Raw genomic sequence first — 18,922 nt, 5'->3', positions numbered from 1 at the left:
GCATGAATGAGATCTACAGCTCGGTGCTGGCCCTGCCACTGATCATCACCTTGTAACCACCTCGTGCCTTTTTACTCAGGAATACTTTAAGGTGTATTCTATTGCACTAACATGCCCAGATGCTTATTCTAAGCATTTAAAAAGTAGCTTAGCAAGGCACTACTGGCTTTGCGCTACGTAAAAATTCACAACATAAACCCAGGGCAGTATTTTAAGGAGCTCTCCTAACAGCTCATCGCAAATTTAAAGTTGGAACAATGTACAGTGAAGGAACCTTAAGCTTTCAGGTGTTGCGTCCCATCAGCTGAAAGCTTAGGGGACGTAGTGGATGAAAAAGAGCAAGGCTGGGGCAGGCTGACCAAATACTTCATGTGCTACGGTTCTCTCCACATGGCTAAATGACCTCGGTTGCAGTCGCGAGGCTGCGCCTAACTGCGGTGATCTGAGGCGCTTTCCGTAGCATCGCAAATCCCTGGGGGTCCATGCTGGGTCGGCGGGGATGGACCGCTAAGTGCGCAGCCTTTCCTAGCCTACCCTCCACACCCATGCACGCTCGCTGCGGCGCAGGGCCCAGAGTCGCGGCTGGACTCCAAGGCATTCACCGCAAAGCCTCTCACAGGGTCCACGCTCAGCCCGCAGCCACGCTCCCTTCAACTCGAAGGTCGGGTCTGCGTGGCTCTCCCGGATGCAGAAACCGCGCCCTGGCCTGAGCCCGCCTCACCTGGGCGGGGAGGAACCCCGAGGACGCTCCTCCAGGCGGCGCCGGCCGGAACCTGCGGGGACGGGACCAGACCGCTGACCGCCAGGCCCCGAAGCCCACCCACCGCGCTCGCCCCGGCACCCCTTGTCCGTCCCCAGAGCGCCCGGATGCTCACCGGCCGCGCGCACGCTCCGCGTGGCAGCCTCGCCGCCCGCAGTCCCATCCATCGAACCACTGCCGCCATCGCCGGAGCCGCCCGCGAGCGCTTTCCGGGTAGGAGGCGTCTACTTCCGGGGCAGGGGCCATCTGTTTCCGGAACACCGGCCGGCCGCGCGCCTGGTCCTCATAGTAGTGGAGTTGTAGCTTCGGCCATGGGTGAACCGTCGGAGGACGTGCGGGCCTTCCTGCTCCAGCACCCAAGCCTGCGGATGCTGCCCGACACCAACAGGGTCAGCGCAGGGATGGGGACGAGGAGGAGCGGGACAAGGGAGAGGAGAGGGTGCAGGAGCGCAGGGGTGGAGGAGGTAAGGGGACGTGGCGCCCTGACCCCGGCGCTTGCTTGCCCGCAGGTGAGGTGCGTCCTGACCGGCCACGAGCTGCCCTGCCGCCTGGCGGAGCTGCAGCTCTACACCCGCGGCAAGAAGTACCAGCGCCTGGCGCGCGCCGCCCCTGCCTTCGACTATGTCGAGTTCGAGCCGCACATCGTGCCCAGCACCAAGCACCCGTAGGTGGCCCATCGCCCCGCCGCCAGGGTGCGGAGTCCGCGGCCTTGCTCCGAGCTCGGGCCCATTTTTCCACGGAGGAGTAGAGCATGCGCGCCATCGCCTGTGGTTGAGAACTGGGACAGGTCCACCTTCACCGCGTAGGAACTCTTGGCGTGGCTGAATGTGTTGTTGACAGAGTTATCAGACGGGGGAGGAGGAGGTGGTGAACTTTCACACCCCGAGCACTTTGCTGGGCTGAGTCTCCGCACCCCACTCACCCTGGAGCAGCGTGAGGCGGCTGTTCCGGTCTCAGGTGGCAGTAAGAGGTCACAGTCTCGGTCAGCGGTACTCAGCCCCAGTAGCAGAGTGGAATTGGTTGGGGAGGTTTTAAAACTCTGTATGCTCTGGCCACGTGGCAGACCATCCCCAAAACGGGCTCAGGGGGATTACAGTGTGCAGCCACTATGGAGCGCACTGGTGTGGCTCCTTGCTGTGAGCTGTCTGCAAATCTGTCTCCTTGCCCCTGTAGGCACCAGCTGTTCTGCAAACTCACTCTGCGGCACATCAACAAGTCCCCAGAACACGTGCTCAGGCATACCCAGGGAAGGCGGTACCAGAGAGCGCTGCATCAGTGTAAGTCACTGGGAAGCCACCATCAGAAGCGAGGGCCTTTGGGGTGCGCTCCCACCTCTCCCAGGATGGAGTTCACCCCATAAAGGCAGGAGTACCTTGATCATCTTTCAGTGATCCTTGATTGAGGCACCTGCCTGGTCCTGGCACAGTTGGGAGGGAGGTGATGGTCCCTGACCTCACAAAGCTCTTAGGGTATATGGGTACAAAGCCAGAAGGGGATTGGGAAGGAATGGCACTTTGTGACAAGCAGAGGTGTGGAGGAAACAGTGGTGAGGCCCTGGGGGATCTGCCTTAGAAGGCAGGAAAATTCCAGGGTTGCTCTCCAGGCTGAGATTGGAGGACCAGTTTTCCTGGTAGAGGACTGGTTTATGGCCCTCTGGGCTGTGGGAGGCCTGACATCCCGGAGCCAGCATATAAGTGGGGGTGGGCAAGGCCGCAGAGGGTATTGTGGGATGTGGTCAGGAACAGGACTGGCACAGTTTGTGTGGCCTGCAGAAAATGGAGGGGAACTTGTCTGATCTGCTGCTGCTGCCATGCAGGTAAAGAGGATGGTGCCTTGGGAGGAGAAGGGAAAGTGAGGACAGACTTCAGTGGTTTGGCAGGTACAGCCAGGTGAGGGGGCTGGAAAGGCATCACCTGTGAGTGGTTAAGTCTGAGCGGGGAGTTGGTACTAGGTCTTCAGGGGAAAATGGAGAGCTCCTTTGGTGCTGTAAATTCAGAGCAGCTTAGGGAGGCTGGTGCTCAGGTGGTACAGATCCTTGCTGGAGCTGAGGGAGTTTCCCTGGCTAGAGTTGGCAGAGAAGGGTGTGGGCCACCTTGAGTACTAAGAAACCCAGGGAGAGAAGGGATGATGAGGGCAGGAAAGTGACCATGAGATTAACAACTGGATTCCTGGTGACCCAGGTGGAGCATGGTGGGGAAAGCTAGAATCCCTTGAGGGCAGGGCCTGGCTGGGCAGGGAAGAAAACACTGAGACCCATAGGTGGGCTTCTGGAGGCGGCTGGGGAGCAGGTAATGGGGTGAGGTAGGAGAGGGCTTTTGAGGGTCTACACTGCCTGACCTGCCTCTGTTGGGAGTGCAGATTCAGGTCAGTTTGTGGAGATGAAGAAGAAAAAGTTCACAGGTTTCTGTTTCTCAGTGCAGGTCCTCCCATGCAGGAGCGTGCAGACCTGGGGTTCCTGGAGCTGGCACCCATGGAGGCCACACCACCAAGGGCACCAGTCAGGGCTTGACCTTCTCTGGTTCAGCCATGTCCACTGCTGGGACATGGGCAGGAAGGTGGTAGATAGGCTTCCCCCAATGAGAGAAAGAGTACTTGAAAACAGACCATGGAACTGAGACAGGCCCAGGCCACTATGAGGCCACTTCAGGGCAGTCAATTGGAGTATTCAGGATGTAGGCTCCAATACCTGTCCAGGGCCTTGGGAAGAAACCGTGTGCAGGAGCTCGTGGTGATGAGGCCACTCTTGACACAGGAGCAGGTGACAGAGAAAGTAGGAAAATGGCCCTGGAGATGGCAGAGGCAGGTAGTGACATCACAGGTCAAGGTCCCACTGGGCTTGTCCACCATATGAGTGATGGTGGCAGAAATTGGGGACAGTAGGAGCTGGTGTCTCCCACCCTGGAGGGAGCAGTGCTAGACTGAGGGGCAGGCTTCGGCAGCCCCGGCCCCTAAATAAGTAAAGGGACACCAGTAGCAGCCCCAGCAAGGACTTTCCACAGTCTTGCACCAGCTGTCCAGCTCCAAGCCCAGGAGTGAGGGCCAGGCAGCTTCCACTGAGTCCCACCAGGGTACATCCCTATAGGGCAGAGAGGGAGGACTTCAGTCAGCTAGTGACAGACTGGTGTCTTGTCATGTGAGCTCACTGAGGTTCATCATGGGCCTGCATAGGACCCTCTAATCTAGCTTCTTGTAGTCTGTCTGGTAGGACAAACCCAACTGCCCACTTGCCACTCTTCCGGTTTCGTGTCTGGTGTGGGGTTCCAGGGCCCTGGAAAGGCACAACCCCCACACCCTCCACACACACCCCGTTAGCTCTATGCCTAGAGGACCCAGTGAACTGGAGGGTATTAGTGTGAGCTGGTTTGTCTCCCAGATGAAGAATGTCAGAAGCAAGGGGTAGAGTACATCCCTGCCTGCCTGCAACACAGGAAGAGGAGGAGGGAAGACCAGATGGATGGGGACAGGCCACCGGGCCCAAGAGCAGCTTTCTGGGAGCCAGCATCCAGTGATGAGGAGGGAGCCCTGAGTGATGACAGCATGACGGACCTGTATCCACGTAAGCAAGCTCAGCCCTCCTTTCCCCACCCTTGGAGTTCCATGGCTGTCCAGTCACTCCCCTGCCATCTTGGTCCTGGTGGCTGCTCTCACCCTAACCCCCTTACGTAAGGTGGTGCTATACCTACAGCAAGCCTCAGCCAGATGCCTGTTCCTCCTAGCTCAGCTGTTCATCAAAAAGGACCTGGAAGGGCCTGAGAACGAGGATGGCTCTGATGACTTTCTGACAGACCAAGATGATGAGAAGCCAAGGCCTCCAGGAGAGAAGGACACTGGGGACAGGAAGGAGGCAGTGGACTTCAGGGGGATCCACAAGCGTAGGAAGGTGAGCCGTGGTGCCACCTAACCCAGCACGGCATGGAAAACCATGGCAGGAAGGCTGGTTCTCCTCAGGATGGAGAGGCCCCTTCCTCATGGAGTCAGAAAGGCCCAAGTAACTGAATTCTCTTTGTCACAGAAGCAGCATCGCTCCTTGACCAAGAAACTCAGGAGCCATCACCACAAGCCCAAGAGCTTCAGCTCCTTCAAGCACACAGGATAACAAGGAATACCAAGAAAGCCTCCAGGTGTTCTTGAAACTGTTTGTCCCCTGTAGTCTTCTCTCTGCACTCCTTGTCTCCTGGCTTTGCTGCCTCCCAAAGAACAGCTGGGGGTCTGTACAGCAGATAGCAGGGTCCCACACCCAGGCAGGAGCAGGACTTTGGAGGGAGGCTGCTCCCTGTGCATGGCTTCTCTGTGGGCTGTGAAGCCTAGAGTCAACCCAGCCCACCGTGGCATCCTGAGAGCCTGGGCAGGTCCCCACCCAGGCTGGATGCCACCAAAGGATTACACTGCACACCACAAATGCCATTTTTTATTTTGATGTTACCAAAAATCAAAACATTTTTCAGACACAACTAAGATATAAAATACAGCATAAAAATGAAATTTATACCTATCCCCACATAAAGCAAAAAGCATTTTCAGTTGTTTTCCAAACCAATGCGTGATAGTTTATTTTTCCTCCCTCACCCCAGACAGCTGAGAACTGGCAGAGGGGCACTGGATGAAGTTGCTGCCGCATGGCTGGTGTAGACTACACTTGCCTCAGAGTAAGCCCCCCTCCACAAATCTTGTGGGGCGTCACGTGCCAGGGCTATTGCTGTATTAACGGAGCAGCCCTGCATGCTGAGTGCAGATGTGCCTTGTGGCCAAAGTTGCTGCCAAGTCTTAAGTGGGGGTGGGGAGCAGGATGAAAGGCTGCCAGTGGTAAACGGGTAGGGTGTTGGAAGGGCCTGTATCACCCACCTGGCATATGTGGGTCTGGGATGTAGAGCCACTGGGGTTAGGGGAAGGCAGGATCAGCCCACTGCAGCCTAGATACTGACCTGCATACCCAGCTGACATGAGAGGACAGTGGGTGAACTGCCACCTTCCCCTCAAGGGTTGTGCACCTGTCAGTCTGTTCCCACACAGGGTCCATGGGAAGCCCAGAGAGATTTGATTACTCTCATTGCATTCACTACCATGCATATGAACGGAACTGCAGCCTCAGACCCCCTCCCCCTCCCGCCCCCTCAAAAAAAAAAAAAGAAACACAGTATAAGGCAATGTTAGAAAACTTTAAATACAGGATCGAGATCAAATTGGTAAGGCATCACAAATTGTAAAAAGTGATCTTGGCTGCGATCAGCATAGCAAATTGACAAAATCTGAGCAAGCCACAGCCTCAGGAAAATGATTTGGGGCTGCCTACAGGCTAAGTGCAGCCTGGAACAAGGGGTTGCTGCTAAGCTGGGATGGAGCGCAGCCTGTGGCGTCCAGGTCTTGTTCTGAACATGAGGTGACTGAGTATATGGCCCATGGGTCTTGACTGCTGGGACTGCTGTCACTGCTAGGCCCCATGTTGCCATTTCCCCTGCCCCAGACAGGTTCCAGAAAGGGACTGTTCATCCTTTGTGCCACTTCCTCGCCAACTCTTTCCCCACTGCCAGGCTCAAGGAACAGCAGGGCCCAGACCAGTAGCTTTCCTCAAGGACTTCAGCCCATCGGTCCCTCTCTTGAGCCATGAAGCTCCCAGGGTATCTCCTACCCAATAAACACTGTAGTTAATGTCAGTGGCTTCCACCACCACCAGCAGCTGTGGCTGCCCCTCCAATATCACATCATTTTCTAGATTTGGGGTTTTCTCTACATGTCTTCAGTGATCTTAAGCAGTAATAATGCAGGGGCAGAAACAATGTTGAAGCCACTGTACCACTTTAAACCAAAGTTTAACAGTGTTTGATGTTTGGACCATCCAGGATCATTTAGTAGTTTGAGCTAAGAATGTAAACTTTAAAAAAAAAAAAAAAAAAGGGGGAAGATTGCTTTGAATGATGCACAAATGTGTCTGCTCACAGTACAGCTGAAGGCCCTCATCCCCCCACCCCCCAAAAAGAACTCAAAGCCAGGACCAAGAGGCCACAGCCCACCAAGCTGCTCACTCCAAGCCCTGGCCTGGAGGCAGCTAGCCAGCCAGCCAGCCCTGGTTGGTCAGCTTCCAAACTGTGGTTCCAGAGCAGAATTCCCCAACAATTTTCAGGTGTCTGCACATAAAGTTCTCAAAACATCGGTGCCTTTACCAAGGGAGGGAAAGGGAAGAGGATACATAAATGCTGGCAGTTGGTTGGGACTTTACCCTGAACCAGTCCTCCATGGCTGTGGGCCTTGGCCAGGTAGGGCAGGGAGCTGTCTGTTACCACTCTTTCTTCTTTTCATCCATGGAGACGCCCCCTGGGCCCAGAGCCACCACCAGGAGCAGGCCTCCAATCACTGACATGGTTTGGAAGAAGTCGTATTTCAGGAAGTCATGCATGGGCTTATAGACTGGAATGGTCCAGAAGGCGTTGAAATACACGTTGATGGCAAACAGCCAGACGACAAGAGTCAAAGCTGCCAGTTTGGTCTTAAAACCAATGGCCACTAAGATCATCAGAGCTGTGCCCACAATGTTCTGGACGATCTGCACAGGTTGAAAGCAAACACATTCAGACTAAAGGTCAGGAAGAAAGCTGTTTTATACACTTCATGCTGCCCGTGTCATCCAAGTATCAGCCAAGCTGATGCAACTTCCGCTAAGAGCCAGTGAAGAGGTGGAACTGACAGGCGGAAGGAGATTAAGCAACGCCTTTGTTAGTATGTTTTTCATCAATACCATGTATTAGACTTCCAGAAAGGTTTATGGGGTAGCAGAGTGGCTCAAGCTGTAGAGCGCCTGCCTAGCAAGCGCAAAGCCCCAAGTCAAACCCCAAAAAGTTTTGTAAATGTTCTAATGTACTCCCTCTCCAAAATCCTGTGTTAATGGCATTTGGGAGGTGATCGAGTCAAGAGGTCTCTACTATTATCCCAAAAGTGGCTTTATTTTAAAAGTCAGTTTTCTCTGGCTTGCTTCTCTGTCTTACCATGTGGTATCTTGTACTGCCCTGGGACTCTGCAGAGTCCTCATCAGCAAGAAGCCCCTTACCAGAGGTGACCTTTTGACCTTAGACTTTGCAGCCTCCAGAACCATGAGCTGAGTAAACCCTTATTGTTTGTAAATTTACCAGCTGTGGTATTCAGTTAGAGCATTAAAAAAACAGACTAAGAGAACTGCCAAAAAAGTGGGGCTGTTATATGCATACCTGAAAATGTGGACATGGCTTTGGAACTGGGTAACAGAAGAATTTAGAGGAACAGTGTAGAAAAAGCCATCAATGGAGCATGAAAGGTAATTCTGGTAAGGGCTCAGAGATAAGAAGACATAGGAAAACCTGGAACTTCTTAGTAAAAGCAATTCTGATAAAGGCTTTCCAGGGCACTGGAAACTAGAGCAAAGCCATTCTTCTTACAAAGCTACAATGAGTGTCGCTGCACTGTGTCCATGCCCTAGGACTTACAAAAACGCACAACTAACATCTGCCAGAAGGTTATAAGCAACAAAGCATTTAGGCTGCTGCATGGCTACTTTTGATGGGTTACAGTAAAATAAGGGAGCAAGATGACTAGGAAGACTGAATTGAAAACTTTTCAGCCTAGCCATGTAGTAGAGAACAAAAGAACATTTTCAGGAAGGAAAGCAAGGGCGTTTGGCTTGGTTTTTTGAGTCTCACTATGCAGCCCAGGCTGGCCTTTGAATTTGTGATCCTCCTGCTTCAGCCTTCTGAGTGCTGGGATTACAGGCATGTGCCATCACGCCCAGCCAAGCAGTCTTTTTAGTGTCTCTTATTGGGGAGGGAGCAGTGGTACTGCGCTTTGACTTCGGGCCTGTGCTAGGCAGGCCCTCCACCACTTGAGCCCTGGGCCCACCCCGCAATGTCTTTTTAGTGTGAAGGGTTTGGGGAAAATTAAAAGAAAGTCGTCAAGTAATGGTAGGCTGTGATTTAGAAAAATAAACTTCCATGTTGGTCTGGTGGATCTCTCCATCATGACTCAGAGATACCAAGTACATCCTGACCCATGCAGCCACCCAGGCTAGAAACATCCTCCCCGGCCCCCTGTGCTCTTCTTAGGCATCTTGCCTAGCCAGGGCTCCCAGTCAGCTCTTCTTCTAACACCTGACGTGTAAAACAAAACATCTTGAGTGAAAGTGTGAACCACAAGGAAGAAGTCATAGTCAGACCCTCCAGGGAGGTCAAGAGATTCAGACTTAATCTGCTGGGAGGCAGCTTCTTGGCACACAGAAGATAGGCAGGGGTTCATCTGTGTGAATGGTTTGTGTTCTGTCTCCCCAGGTTGTGCTAAGACACAACTGAGTGCCGGGCAGGTGCAGGAAGCCAGGGTCCTTTAGCTAGCGGGGTACTCACAGAAAAGAAGCTGGCGTCAAAGTGAAGAAGGGTCATGAACATCAAGACCAGCAACACTCTGCCTCCGAGCTGCATGTACTGCTTGGGGGAGCTCTCGCGCATGGTGGGGACACCCGCGAACATACTCTTCCCTTCCGAACGGGACTCCGCTAAGAGCAGCAGCAGGCCGCCTCCCAGGGCCAGGTTCCTGAGGAACAGAAATGCCAGCTAAAAGCTAAGGCTCATGGGCACCTGTTCATCAGACCAGACCAAGGCAGGCCTTTGTGTGAGCATAGCAAGGCCCTTACTTCCCTTTCTCCTCACCAAGAGGCTGCTCAGCAGGACGAGGTGGGCCTGAGTGCAGAGGGCCAGCCTCAAGTTGAACTGCCAGCGAGGCGCCACCTGGATGCACCAGAACCAAGTTCTCATTTCCAACTCCCTTTCAGACCCTCAGTCCGCACACCAGTGCAATACAGGGTCAGAGGGGACTTGTTCTCACTGTGGGGAAGGCTCTGCATCACCCACTACCACCTCGGACTCTCAGAGGCACAGTGTGGGCCTGGAGAAGGTCACTCCAGCTGCCAGGGGCTGAGGTGAAAGAGATGAGGACCCAACTTGTCTCCTGGAATGCACCTACCTCATCAAAAACTTCAAGTCCCACAAAATGCTGTAGGCAATTGTCTGAGGGGAACAAAGAGAAAAACTTGAGTCAGCATTTGCAAACTAATTTCTATTAATGACAACATCAGGCAGTTACCCAGAATGAGAACGTAAAATATACAAAATCACTTTAGTTAGGAGAGAGGGCAGATCCAGGCTCAACAATCTGGTTCAGTGTTTAAGGAGTGTGGTATGGACCTCAGGCCTGTTTAGCCATCAAAGTTGTGTCCATGGCATACTGGAGAACAAGATGATTCTAAGACCACAAAGCTGGATTCGAAGTCTAGCTTTAGTTGTTTCATTCTGGGAAAGTAGGCATCCCTGCTGATGAAGTAAGGTAATTCCCATCTCACATCTTGGATGGAGCCAACCTTGTGACAGAAAAGTGGAAAAGATGGTCCAGTGCCTATGGGGGGGAGCCACTAGCCACATCTCCAAAGGCAGCCAGCCACGCAGAGGGCTAAAGGGGTTAGATGCTGGACCTGATACTCAGGTGACCACAGCATGAAGAAGTGACACCAGCCATGTACTGGTGCCCACAGTGCTGATTCTGAAGTAGGAACTGTCATGCACCCTGTGTACCTGTAGTGCTATGATTCCAAAGAGCCCAAAGCAGGCGTACTGCACGAAGTTCCTGCTCAACACCAGAACACAGCCAGCTGGAAAGAGGACAGCAAGGATTAGGGGGACTGCAGGTGAGTCCTAGCAAGGACACACTGCCACCTCACCTGGCCCTCTGGTCTAGTTGCAGTCAAACTACCTCCCCAAATCAATAGCAACCTCTGGGAGACTTAATGATAGGCAAGGAACACACAATGTGTTGTTATGTGGACTTCACTTATCAAAAACACTAGTCCAGAACGTGGGTGCCTTGCTATACAGACAGCAAGTCATATCTCAGTGCCAGTGGCCCAGAGGCAGGTCTGTGGCTACTCTACTGTGGAGAGCTTACAGATCAGAAATCACAAGTTCCTTTCTTGTCCCGCAGGAAAAGTCTGCTAACAGAAGATGGTCCATCAGACCTAAATGCTCTCTCCTTTCTAGACACTCCTTCTTTGACTGCCTTAGCCACCCGGGCTCCAACATCCTCTGCTTGGGGCACGTAAGAACAGGGAGGGACTATGTCTGACTTCTGGAGACTCTCGAGTTCAAACAGTCTCTCAATCACCATAGACCACATGCTTTGAGCAGAGTTTCAGTAAAGAAACAGGAGGCCCGTGAGGAATCCCAACAAAGCTTCAGAGCCACTTACTCAACTGTCCAAGCAAGTTGAGGAACACGAAGGACGAAGCCAGCAGGTAGCCACAGCTCCAGGTGGTGTCAATGTAGTCACGCTGCTCACTCCACTGGAACCACATGCGGATCCCATCCTCCAGGAAGGTGCTGATCAGGCAGAGGCGTGCCACATGAGGGAGGTACTGCTTGGTGACTCGCAGGAACTACAGGGCCACAGAATGTACCAGTGAGTTGGCTGCAGCTCAGAGCCCAAGACCATCATAGGCACTTCCCAAGGCAGGTATGTGTACAGCAGGGCAGGAGAGATAAGTCAGCACTGTACAAGGCAGGAGCTCTCAGCAGCCCCAGCGCCTCCCCAGGCATGTACTCCAGGTGCTTCTGGTAAGTCCAGAGACATGACAATCCAAGTCTCAGTCCCAGAGATAAAAGACTCAGCACAGATCTCATAGGGCAATGCCCCCAGTGCTCTTCTATGATTCCCTCCATCACTTCCATGCAACCATCACATCAAAGGCAGAACTGCCATAGTCACAAAGCTTCCAGTCAGTCAAGGGCTTGAACAAGGGCGAATCACAGAATGACATCTGAAAAGGCTTTTATGGCTCATCTAGAACTCTTCCACCTCAGCCCTGTGTACAGCGCTGTCCCCAGTACTGTAGGATGCTGAGCAGCACAGCACCCCTGACCTCTATCCACTAGATGCCATTAGCAGCCCCCCACTGTGACACCAAAATGCTTCTGTCACTGCCACACGTTCTGGCCCTTCATGTTACAGATGGGCAAATTGAAGCCTAGAGAGGATAAGAGGGTCCTCGGATTGTGTTGACTCAGCAGTATGCTGGGGCAGGTCACACACAGCTGAGATGCTGAGGCCTAGACCTGCCAGCCTCCCCAGTTATGCTCAGAGCCCCTCCAGATTGAACAGATCTACTGAGACAATGGCCAGGATCCTGGGCCTAAAGGTCACATGGTCAACTGGACTGTAAGTGCCTGTGGGTATAATTCCACTCTGATACCAAGAGCAGTAAAAGGCACAGGAATAGCGAGCTGTGCACACTACAAGTGAAGGCTGGTCTCTCCCACCCCAACAAGTTCCTTCCAGAAAGCGCCAGGTCCGATAGAGCAACTGTGAGCAACAACTACGTGCATGTCGTGAAGCTGCTGGAGTTGACAGCTAGAAAACACCCAGGCACCTGCAGCTTTGTAATCCAGCACTGAAACGCTAACAAATGCAACGGACAGCCACTTCAACAGCAGCAGAACGCAGGTGTATAAAGTGGCCAGCAAAGGTCAGGGGGAAAGCACTCATGGTTTCCTTCTGTCTCTTGCAAATAATGACACTTGTGATGGCTCAATCAGGAAGCCAGCACACCTTGTTGAAGCCAGGTGCAAATGCCGTGGTGTACTCCACACACTTTTCTCTTCCTGCCCTTCAAAGCTGAGCTACAAGGTGAAAGAAATCCAAGAATAACATGGAGGCCTTGTCAGAACAGGGGACCCACCCACAGGAGTGACATGTCAGGAAAAGTCCAAAGGGCAGAGTCTGACCCTTCCAGGGGCAGTCAAATGAAGGTCAGCTGCATAGTCTGTCTTAGGGCTGACTAAGCCTACTGTTGGAATACAGGACGATGTGCGTTAAGAGTTCACAAATTTTCAGCATTTTAAAAAATTGCTTCAAAGTCCAAGACACTGTAAAGCTGCCATCTCAGCTGCCATCTACCTGGGTGTGCAGATCAGTCTTCAGCACATGAAGGGGCACCCCGGCTTGGCAGACAGCACAGGCAGGCTCCAAGTGGGACCAGAAGCAGGAGAGGTCACAGTACCAGTGGCCGTGCTCTTCAGAATGACTAAGCCTGAGCCAGTATTGATCTATAAGTGCTTACTCAGCCTTTGATCCCACTAAAGAGATGGCAGAAATCAGTGACAGACAACACAGAGAATCAGTCCAGCAGTTTTGGGAGATGGAGTGCAGGTAGAGATTCCAAGGCTGCATGTTCTAATCCTGTCCTACCCTGGTCAGCAGGTGAACTCTATGACAGTGGGCAGGCAGAGTTAGGTTCTCAGGGGTCTTTGCTACCTTCTACAAAGCAAAGACAGCTGGACTAATGGTTGCTAAGGTTCTTTCCAACTTGCATAGCCTAAAAAATTTATAAGCAGAAAAGGAGAAAAGGGAGAAAAACTTGTTTACAAAAAAGAAAATCAGCCAAGTGCTGGTACACACCTGTGGACCCAGCTTGCTTAGGAGGCTGAAGTGGGAGGATTGCTTGGCTCACAGTTCAAGACCAGCCTGAGCAACAGTGGAACCCCACCTCAAAATAAATAAAAAAAAAAAGAGGTCCCCAATATGCCTTGCTGAGTTTCAGGGCCTGTGTAGAAAATAGATGCTCTGTGCCCATCAGACGTCGTGGGACAGCTGCCACCACATCCACCTCCCAGTTTCCGCCTCCGAGCTGCAATGCTCTCAGAGCACCCAGCAACGCTGTAGTCACCCACATTCTGTGGAAGAGATAAAGAACGTTACCATGACTCCTGACTCGGCACTGCTCCGAGGAACGACCTCATGTGACGGCCCCACTGAGCATACCCGATAATGACATGGTTCTACAACTTGTCTACACTTGGGGAAAACCATCCACCAGGATGCGGGACAGACTGCAGCAAAGCCTCCAGGGGTAGACCCCAAGACAGCAGGAGGCAGACACCAGAGGTGTTCTGACTTGTTTCCAAATGAGAGCAGTAAGCCACTCACTGACATGATTATACTGGGGATGTGCCCGCCACAGGTGAGCCAACCAGCCTAGCCCTCCCTACTGCTGTCTGATCCACCCTTGGCTCAAGGACCCTCATAGAGCATACTCATTTGAGGCCTGGTTTAAGGGCTCCTGATGAGTCTGCTACTCTTAATTGGAGTGTCTGGATCAAAAGAATTAAAGAGCAAAAGACAGTGATGGAGGGAGGGAGGGGCAAGTCATGCCTCCTTTCCACACCAGCATAGCTGACAGACAGACCCAGTGATTTGCTTTGGGGAGAAAAGTGCAGAACTGCAGGTCTTGCTCACTGAACTAAGCACTGTCTGCTGCTTGGCAGTTCTGATTTCAAAGGCAAGCATGGTCTGCCTATTCTAAAAGTCAAGCGGCCACAAGGTGCCTGTGAATCAACCTTCCTCTGATGAGCACCTGTTTGAATACTGAGAAAACGCCAAGTTTAACGACAAGGTCAAACCTCATTTCACAGCCATGTTGATCACAACCGTTTAGACTTGGCCCCAGGTCCACATGATCGCACTCTAGAAACCATCCCAGAGCCCATGTCCCCTCAACGTAGCAGACAATCCCCAACTCAGGCAGGACAGGGGCACAGTAGGATAGAGAACAGCCACATTGCAGGGGATCAAGCAACTGCCAGTGTCCTGCACATCGGGACAACCCAGGCTGACAATGAATAGGAGCATGGAATACCTGTGACTATGGCCCTCATTACAGAACCTGGACAGGAGCTAGTGGTGGACACTGGCTGGGATGGCTTGTGGGAGGAGATGACAGTCAGCCTACCTTGACAGCAGGCTTCTCATGAATCTCACAACCATGCAGGATGTGGTTCACAGGCAGCAAAACATCCAAATGATGTAAGAAATGAGGAAGGCAATCATCTGAGAGGACTGAAGGAGGTTTAGGAACAAATCATACCTGACTGAGACAGGGCCTGGGAACAAAAGAATCATGATCACATAGCTATCTGTAGCAAGGCCCAGTGCACAAATGCCAACCTCCTCTCATGTTCAGGAGAAAAAGGAATTGGGGACAGCAGCCTGCAGTCCTCAGTTCATGAGAATTTTGAGGAAAAGGCAGGTGCTCCATGTTCCAGGAAATGAGAGCCCATGCCAAGTGACTGTCCTGCACCAGGCTGGCGGGGACAGTATGTGACTCTAGAACCCCCAGTAAATGTCCCTCTCTGTGCTATTCTATAGGCTCACTCTGCATCCCTAGGTGCAGGTGACAGTGTCAAAGGCCCTATGCTGCAAGAAAGCTTTTTTTTCCTAAAAGCCTGAGTGTGATACAAGCATCACCAAGGGCCCACAGAGGGGAAAGGGCTGTGACTCATATTCCAGGATAAGCTACTAATCAGTCTCCCTTGTATCTCTACACCACTTCCCATAAGGGGGCACTGTTTTTTAACCTCTTAAAACCTATAAGCAGAGAAGTGAGTCATCTCACTCCTTCAAGGTACAGGGCAGGAAGCTCCTTAGAGGTGATAACAGAGCTCAGAAATGAGGAAAACGCTCAAACAGCCCACCACCATCAGCAGGATGACTGTGGACACACTGTTAATAATGAGCCAACTAGTCGGGTGCCAGTGGCTTATACTTGTAATCCTCGCTAATCAGGAGGCAGAGATCAGGAGGATTTAGGTTCGAAGCCAGTCTGGGCAAATAGTTCCCTAGACCCTATCTTGAAAAAAAACTCATTACAAAAAAAAAAAAAAAAAAAAAAGCAGGGGAGGGGGCTGGCAGAGTGGCTCAAGGTGTAGGCTCTGAGTTCAAACCCAGTACTGGAAAAAAAAAAATGAGCCAACTAATGCCACACCTGGGGTTGAGTGGCTCTTGTCAGAAACAGCAGCCCAGTCAGCTCCTACCAGAGCTGGGGTGGCTAGCTCTGCCACCCTTAAGGACAGGTACAAGCACTAACAACCACACTGGAGAATAGGGCCCCTTGCAGCTTTCCTGTCACCTTGGTGACAGTCATTAGGCAAAACCCATTAAGGGCTAATGTACCTGATAACTGGTGTATATGAGAGCAGAAGCTACACTTTGCAGTCCAGCAGGCAGCAAACAGCAGCCACAGGGTACTGACATTATTTTGAACTGTTGACTTCCTGAGTTTCTGGCCCCTTCTAACCTGGCCTCCAGTAGCTGCCTTCTGAATGCCCAGCTCCTGCACGGAGCACGTCTCAGCACTTTCTCCAGAGCCTGGCTTCCTAGAAGCAAGAGGACACCATCCATGTCTGCCAAGGGCAAGGAGTCTAATGCCAGGGGCACGGATACAGCTTAGAATAGCCTGCCACCAGAAACCAAGCAGTGTTTTTACCCATGGACCAGCTTCCACACACCACTAGGAAGTCACAGTTCCATCAAGCAGGGAGGACAATGACGTCTGGGTAAGAACTTGAGGACAGTGCAGACCATGGCCAACCTCCCACAGCCCCTGGGAGGATGAAGCTGTAATGGGCAGCCTCACAGAGTCAGGAAGGTAACGAGGTAATATGCATTGAGGCCCTGACCCAGTAATTACTGTCATCACTATCAGAGATGAAGTGTTTCTAGGTCTGCCTCAGCAGCCCAAACATTTTGGGCAAATCCCATCACTTCACTTTTGCTTTTGTTTTCTGAGACAAGATTAGACAAATGGATATGTCACATTATCTGACAGTGACCTTGATGATAACTCCCCACTCTCTCTGCAAATTAGATCCTTCTCACTTAGAAGCATGGACTCTCGGAATACCTTCCTTACTGGAAGTTTGTTTTAAATATTACAGATGAATAGTCAACGCAAAAGTGCCCCCCAGCTGGATCAGATTTTGGCCACAGGAAGGTGTTATGTGGCTTTGTGCCCTGCTCCCTGCCCATGGGTGGCAGTCCTGACCCTGGTTCAGATCAGGAAAGTCACGCAATGCACCCCCCACCCCCAGCAGCCACTGCCCTCTGCCCACACCTTAGGGAAGCTCTGCCACCACCCCACTGACCTCCAGAGCTGATTACTGAAGGCAGGAGCCCTTATGCTTTTTCGTTTTCTAAGCAGCAAGCCCTTCTACCAACACTAGTGTCTTCCCCTTGACATGTGCCAGAAGGGGAGTGCTAGGGCACTAGCCAAGGGGTCAGAGATCCAAGTTTTCTTCCTGGGTTGTGGCCACTGGCAAGTCCAGGAGCCTGAGCAGGTCTGGCCTCCCCCTCAGCAACTTGGTAGTGGTCAACCCTGTGTTCCAATTCCAAGATTCTGCTTGAACCAAAACAAAACACATGGAGAAAAAGAAGAAAGGATTATGTAAAGAGATTCAGAACTTTTTTTCAGTAGGAAATCTATCATTTGATAGTTGGCACAGCACCAATGGAGACATTTTATCTAGGTTTGGTAATGAAATTCACTTGCAAAGCGGAGAGTTTTCTAGGCCTGAAAAGCAAAGCGAGTTTATGTAGCTCTCACACTTCTCTCAGTGAAGGGAGCCATCATCTTCGAGAGCTGCTACTTAGGGAAATAAAACTGGGTCATCAAAAATTATGTCAGTGGAAACTCAAATGAAAAAGACCTACTTGTTTCTTGAAAACTTTTGTTGTCTTTGTGAAGGATATGATTTTTAAGTTGTGTCTTTAAATACAGAACTGTGACTTTAAGAAGTATTTCAAGTGTGTACGTGTGTGTGTGTCTGTGTGTGTACTGGTTTTAAAGGGTCAGCTCACAGGGAAGTGGTGCAACAGAACACAACGATGAGGACAGAGGAGAAAGACACCACCCCCTCAAGCGGAGGGGGAAGAAAAGCTTATTCAATCCAACTCATCAGGAAATGCTAACTTACTTAAAACACACACAAAAACACACCAAGCCTCCCGATAAGGCCGGGCCTCAGAGTCTGCTTATTCAGTCCTACCCCGTAAAAATTTAAAAACTTAACCGTCATCACTTATAACTCTGGCACAGCCACAAATATGCTACGCGAACGAAGGAAAGCCTGGCAGAGGTGGGCCAGCGGCTAATGAGGCCTGTTAAATGTGCAGACATAACGGGACACTTTTATAAGTAAAAGGCCCGTATCTAAGTAACCCCCACCCCGTTCTTCTAGCCAGGCTTAATCAACAACGAGGGTGGACGCCGTGTCTGCCCTTTTCCGGGATCTGCTGTTGCCCGTGTAGCTCTGGCCGTTTTCGCCATCACAAGGCCGCCTACCCCAGGCCTCCCCCGTGGCTCGGATGCCACCTGTACGGTGTGGAAGGAGACCCGGGTCGGGCTTCCCTCCTCCCGCCCATTCAACGCAGCCGGGGCAGAGTCCACCCCGGGGAGGGGGCGGGCAGGACGGCCAAGGGGACCCCGAGTCCAGCACGCCGGAAAGAAAAGGGCGCGGGGGCTTCCCGGGCCGCGGCGCTCACCAGGGCGCCCCCTTCGCCCTGGGAGGACCCCAGGCCCCGCCCGCCCCCTAGGGCGCCCTGCGCGGCCACCCGCGGCTCAAAGGGCAGAGGGCACTGCCCCTTAGCACGGCGGCCCCTCGTGCCGGGGCGCGGGAGCCTCCCCCACCCGGGTCCCGGCCACCCCGAGGACGCCCTCTCGGCCCACACCGCCTGTCCCCCGGGGGCCCCTAGGCGGGTCCAGGACCAGGGAGGCCGCTCCGGGCCGGGGGCGCGAGGCAGGCGGGCGAGGAAGGCCGGTCCTCGCGCCAGGCCAGGAAGGGCGAGGACGGCCGGGCCGCGGGGCCGAGCGTGCGTGGGCGCCGGTCGCACCTGGTCGGCGAAGTCCTCGGCCGTGCCCATCAGGTCGTTCTGGCCCATAGCGGCGGCAGGCTCGGCTGGCTGCTCTTCAGGGTTCGGCGCTCGCGCCCGCTGCGGCCTCCACAGGAAGTGCCCGGCGGCCGGCCTCGCTGCGCGGCGGCGGCTCCAGCGGCTGCCACGTAGGCCAAGCCTTAAAGGGGCCGCGCCGCCCGCCGCGCCCCGCCTCGCCCGCCGCGCGCCCGTACGCTCGAGGACCCGCCCGCCGCGCCTCAAGTCCCGCCTCCCACCCCCTCACGCACGCGGCCCCGCCCGCGGCCATCACCGCCCCGGCCCTCACGCTCTAGGCCCCGCCCCCAGGGCGCTAGGCCACGCCCACCCCCACGTGAGTTTCCGCCCCTCACGCTCGAGGCCCTGCCCACTGCATTTAAGGCGCCTCCGCCGCCCTCCACGCTTGAG

General features: G+C 53.1%; 2 protein-coding genes across 2 annotated transcripts; one reads left to right on the top strand and one right to left on the bottom strand.

The window, feature by feature from the left end:
* Nucleotides 1-709: 709 nt before the first annotated feature.
* Nucleotides 710-7,298, top strand: Surf2 (surfeit 2). Its single transcript, XM_020179014.2, has 6 exons — nt 710-1,149; nt 1,270-1,424; nt 1,934-2,037; nt 4,134-4,316; nt 4,477-4,640; nt 4,773-7,298. Exons 1-6 carry the CDS (start codon nt 868-870, stop codon nt 4,854-4,856), a joined length of 972 nt encoding a protein of 323 aa, XP_020034603.2. The 5' UTR covers nt 710-867; the 3' UTR covers nt 4,857-7,298.
* Surf4 (surfeit 4) lies at nt 5,153-18,658 on the bottom strand. Its single transcript, XM_020179004.2, has 6 exons — nt 18,479-18,658; nt 11,009-11,195; nt 10,339-10,415; nt 9,734-9,777; nt 9,118-9,304; nt 5,153-7,298 (listed from the first exon to the last, which is right to left on the bottom strand). Exons 1-6 carry the CDS (start codon nt 18,524-18,526, stop codon nt 7,032-7,034), a joined length of 810 nt encoding a protein of 269 aa, XP_020034593.1. The 5' UTR covers nt 18,527-18,658; the 3' UTR covers nt 5,153-7,031.
* Between the last annotated feature and the right edge of the window lie 264 nt (nt 18,659-18,922).

Source organism: Castor canadensis, chromosome 13, assembly GCF_047511655.1.
Source record: "Castor canadensis chromosome 13, mCasCan1.hap1v2, whole genome shotgun sequence".
Taxonomy (NCBI): domain Eukaryota; kingdom Metazoa; phylum Chordata; class Mammalia; order Rodentia; family Castoridae; genus Castor; species Castor canadensis.
The sequence above is the reverse complement of the archived record's forward strand: the minus strand, read 5'-3'. Positions and strand labels throughout refer to the sequence as shown.

Excerpts from the sequence above, each read along its gene's own strand:
- Surf4 (XM_020179004.2), bottom strand. The coding sequence starts at position 18,526 with ATGGGCCAGAACGACCTGATGGGCACGGCCGAGGACTTCGCCGACCAG. Across the intron at positions 10,416-11,008 it reads CAACTTGCTTGGACAGTTGA|CTGGCTGTGTTCTGGTGTTG; the intron begins GTAAGTGGCTCT and ends TCCTCTTTCCAG. Across the intron at positions 9,778-10,338 it reads TTGGAATCATAGCACTACAG|ACAATTGCCTACAGCATTTT; the intron begins GTACACAGGGTG and ends TGTTCCCCTCAG.
- Surf2 (XM_020179014.2), top strand. The coding sequence starts at position 868 with ATGCTCACCGGCCGCGCGCACGCTCCGCGTGGCAGCCTCGCCGCCCGC. Across the intron at positions 1,425-1,933 it reads GTGCCCAGCACCAAGCACCC|GCACCAGCTGTTCTGCAAAC; the intron begins GTAGGTGGCCCA and ends TTGCCCCTGTAG. Across the intron at positions 2,038-4,133 it reads CCAGAGAGCGCTGCATCAGT|ATGAAGAATGTCAGAAGCAA; the intron begins GTAAGTCACTGG and ends TTTGTCTCCCAG.